The sequence below is a fragment of the Zalophus californianus genome, chromosome X (genome assembly GCF_009762305.2).
Source record: "Zalophus californianus isolate mZalCal1 chromosome X, mZalCal1.pri.v2, whole genome shotgun sequence".
In the NCBI taxonomy this organism is placed as follows: domain Eukaryota; kingdom Metazoa; phylum Chordata; class Mammalia; order Carnivora; family Otariidae; genus Zalophus; species Zalophus californianus.
Window position 1 is genome coordinate 107,300,603 of NC_045612.1, and position 4,384 is coordinate 107,304,986.

The 4,384-nt window shown below is 41.3% G+C and overlaps 1 protein-coding gene across 1 annotated transcript; it reads right to left on the reverse strand.

Annotated features, from left to right (window-relative positions):
* Positions 1-479: 479 nt before the first annotated feature.
* LOC113931533 (small ubiquitin-related modifier 1-like) lies at positions 480-1,546 on the reverse strand. Its single transcript, XM_035725827.1, has one exon. The coding sequence runs from the start codon at positions 1,422-1,424 to the stop codon at positions 1,119-1,121; it is 306 nt and encodes a 101-aa protein (XP_035581720.1). The 5' UTR covers positions 1,425-1,546; the 3' UTR covers positions 480-1,118.
* Between the last annotated feature and the right edge of the window lie 2,838 nt (positions 1,547-4,384).

The following is a 4,384-nucleotide window of genomic DNA, read 5'->3' on the forward strand; positions in this document are numbered from 1 at the left end:
GGTCATCCTCATCGTAGTCGTCGTCATAGTCGGGCTCCTTGTTCAGCAGGGAGTCTCCTTCTCCCCCTCCCTCTGTCCCCCCTCCCTCTCCCTCTGCCCCTCCCTCTGTCCCCCCTCCCTCTCCCTCTGCCCCTCCCTCTGTCCCCCCTCCCTCTCCCTCTGCCCCTCCCTCTGTCCCCCCTCCCTCTCCCTCTGCCCCTCCCTCTGTCCCCCCTCCCTCTCCCTCTGCCCCTCCCTCTGTCCCCCCTCCCTCTCCCTCTGCCCCTCCCTCTGTCCCCCCTCCCTCTCCCTCTGCCCCTCCCTCTGTCCCCCCTCCCTCTCCCTCTGCCCCTCCCTCTGCCCCCCTCCCTCTGCCCCATCCCTCTGTCCTTCCCCCCTCCTCGTATGTGCACTCTCTCCCAAATAAATAAAACCTTAAAAAAAAAACCTATACCCCAGGCCACAAAGTACAAATAAAATCAGAGCAGTGTTCTGTTGAATACACTTCTGCATGAATAACTTTATTAACTGCTAATAGAAATTAGGACTTTCCTGGGATCTTCTGATGAGATTTTTCTTTTATCTTAAAATGCTTTCTCCTTAGCGAAGCCATCTTTGGAGTTAATCATTACTCTCACCCTCGCTGTTATCTCAGCTCTAGCCCGATGGTTCTCTTCTTTTGATCCAGATACTCAAATTCTAAAAGTAGCTTCAAGTTAAGGAAAGATCATTTTCCACAGTTCAGTTCTTTGAAAAACTTCCATCTCTCACTGAAAGTCATAGTCCAGGAGTGAAGCAGTCACATGCTAGAACTTCAGGGCCCATTGAAAAGTCATTTTGAACACTGGAATTGGTCAATCTTATTTATCACAAGCCTGAAAATGCACAGTCCTGGCCTCTCTGTGCACACATGTAATTTTTTTAAAGAAGAGGGTGATATATGAAGGAGGCTGAGGTTTGATCAACAAAAATTAGCACAATGAAAACAATAATGAATAATGGGCACTAGAATTCAAATTATCAGATACTTTAAAGAGATGTGGTGCCAGTTTTCAATTCCGTTTTGAACACATTACAAAATAGCTATTTTTAAAATTAAAGGATTGAGGATAAAGGGAAAAAAAAGATGAAAAGAATACCTAAATCACTGAACAACCGCCGGTTTGTTCCTGATAAACTTCAATCACATCATCTTCCTCCATTCCTAGTTCTTCAGCGGTGTCATTATCAGCAATTCTCTGACCATCAAACAGAAATTGAAGGGAATTCACTGGAACTCCCTGTCTTTGACAGTAGGATTCTTTGAGTTTCTTCAGATGGGTTGTCATTCTCACTCGGAAGTATACCTCACTGCTATCCTGTCCGACGACTTTGAGTTTGATGTATTCTCCTGCCTTCTTACCGCCCACGTCTTCATTGGAGGGTTTTGCCTCCTGGCCATCCATGGTGACAGTGGCTTCACTCAGTGTCTCCACTCGGGAGTGGCAGTGGCAGCCTCAGGTAGGCAGAACCTCGCTCCGAGGGTTTCAGATCCGTGTCTCCCCCACAGCACGATGCTATGACTGGGTTGCTATGCTCAGTTTTGAATTCTGCTTTGGAATTCTTGATGACATGTCATAAATTTCCTTTATGATCCTTAGGGTTCTACTGACCTCAGTATGTCATTTGAGTTCTTTAATCGCTACATCTCAAGAGCAAGCTTACAATAAAAAATAAGGGGATAAAAGGGAAGCACATAAATCAGCAGTATTACTCAACATCTTAGTCATCTGTCTCAGTTTGGGTTCCCCAAAAATTAGACAGCAGGGAAAGGACTTTGGGGCATGTAGTTTATTTGAGAGGTGATCCCAAGAAGCATAAGTCAGAAAGGAGAGAAAAGCCAACAGATTATGTTAATGGCTAGGTGTTTGCTGCCTTCAACTGGGGCTCAAGGTGCTGAGGCCCATGTGAGATAACACAGTAAACATGCCTCAGAATCATTTGTCTAGATGAATAAGAAGCAGGAACATTTTACCACCATCAACCATACCCAGAGTTTGAGATTTGGCATGAGGTGTATCAGGGATTCCACAGTTACCCATTGTTTTTGTTTGTGGTGAGCATTATCCCCGGCTGCCTAGAAAACTCTTAGAGAAGAGCTGTCACTCAAGCAAGCCCTTGAGGGAGGGAGCTGTCAGAAGGTGTGGGAATCATGTACCTGACAGAGATGCCAGGTGACTCATTTGGGGCAAGGGAACATGGGATTGAGTATCAACATCTCCTCCATCTTGGTTTTGTGTGTGTGTGTGTGATAGTTATGATTTTATAAATGTATTACATTTACATAGTTTAACAAAAGCAAATAATCTGAAAGGCTTACAAAAACCAAACGTGTAGCTGCTTGTTCCACCTTTCCTGTATCTTTACACCTTGTGCCTGCCTCTAGAGGCAGTCCTTTACAATTCATAACATTCTCTTATTTACCTCCATATTTCTAAATATGTATGTTGTGATTTATCCATCTTATAACTTGTGTATCACTTTCCTGGTATGGCCATTGAGAATTTAATTGTTTTAAGGATTTGTTTATTTATTTGAGAGAGAGCATGTGTGAGTGGAGGAAAGAGGCGGAGGGAGAAGCAGGCTCCACGCTGAGCAGGGAGCCTGATGCGGGGCTTGCTCACAGGATCCCAGGATCATGACCTGAGCTAAAGGCAGAGTCTTTACCGATTAAGCCACCCAGGTGCCCCTGCCATTGAGAATTTAATGTTTTACGTTATCTCACCTCCCTCCAATTTTCCCTCCCTTCCTTTTTCCAATCTTATTATACCACAGTTTTGGGGTAACCCAATATTCATGTTATTTTGACATTACAAAAAGTTTCCATTACTAAGACAAATAATATATAATGATAACAGCAGATCCTTGCTTGTAAAACTTCTGACTCTCCTAAGGAAAAGTATTTTCATTTTTTATTTGCTTTTTTTAATGTACCTACTGGTAATTCTTTCCACATGCTCTGTATGCTCTGTAAAATGTATGTTAGCAATATCATTCCTGCAACATTTCTATTTTCTTTATGGAGTCGTCTTCATTGGTGACCCCGATACAGTTCAATCACAACTAGCATACTGTATGACAGTCGTCCTGAGATTTCCCTTTTACCTTTATTCTAGAACTTCTCTTTGCTTTTCATCTTAGATGACTTGCTTTCTGGCTCCCAGAAGTCATGTCTTCTCTCAGTGTGTTACCTTCCTTTAGTAGATTACATCTCCCATTAGGTTCTTGAGAGTTTCTATGGAACAGAAATTGTTTTGAGGGTGAATTATTTCTGTAAGTGAAAATGTCTTTATTTTACCTTGACATTTGTTTGACATTTTAATGTCATTATAACATTCTAGCTTGAATATCATTTTTTTCAGAATTCTGAAGCATGCCCAAGTTGTTGTCTAGTTTCCAGATGTTAGTACTGGGAATTTCTGCGCCATGATAATCTCCAACCTTTTGCAGTTAACCTGTTCTATGTGCTGTTGCTCTTGGGTTAGTTTCAGTTTTCTTCTTGAAAGCTTTTGCTTTTTTCCTTTCTCCTTTGTGTATTAATATCTTGCAGTATGTGGGCTCAGCGGGTCCATTAATGTGGTATTTCTGCCACTACTTTCTGGCTAACATGGTATTTGTCTCTCTCAGTGGTGTTTTTCGTTTGTACTTTTTTTTTAAAAAGAACTTTTACAAGCCACATATGAACTTTCTGGTATGACCCTTTGACAGTGTTACCAGTTCTCCTACTTTCTACCTCTTTGCCTTCTTTCTACTTTGGGGGAGATTTTATTGACTTTATTTTATTGCATTTCTATTTTGGTGCCGTTATTTTTGATTTGCATGATATCTTTTTTCTTCACATCCTTCATATGCGTTCTTTTCTGGTTCCGTGTACAAAGAGCCTTCAGTGAATGTTAGTTCATCAACATTTGCTCTGATTTCTCTGAAGATATTAACTATATTTATTTGACCTTTCTTCCTTTTCCTGCACTATCTTGTTTCCTACATCATTTTTATATACTTTGAGTTTACTTTCATCTCTTTCATGTTGGAAGCTTTCTTCAAGTATTTGTTATCTTTGTCTGCTCATATGAAGAATGAGGCTTACCTTCATGGCATATAGAAGAGTAGCATTTTTACATAAAAAAGGCAGACAGTAGGTTAGAGATCAGAGGAATGGTATTGTCCTTCACACTTGCTAAATGGCACAGAAGATCGTCTCACGTTAGGATTTGTGATGAAACTTCTATAGATCCTTGAGCACTTTGATATTTAACACATCAGTCTAAATTTTAGTACATTTTATTTCCAAGAGGAAGGCCCATAGCATTAATCGCTTCTTGAAAGGTAGCATCCTCTCAAAAGATTAACTGGCCTTGAGGTATAA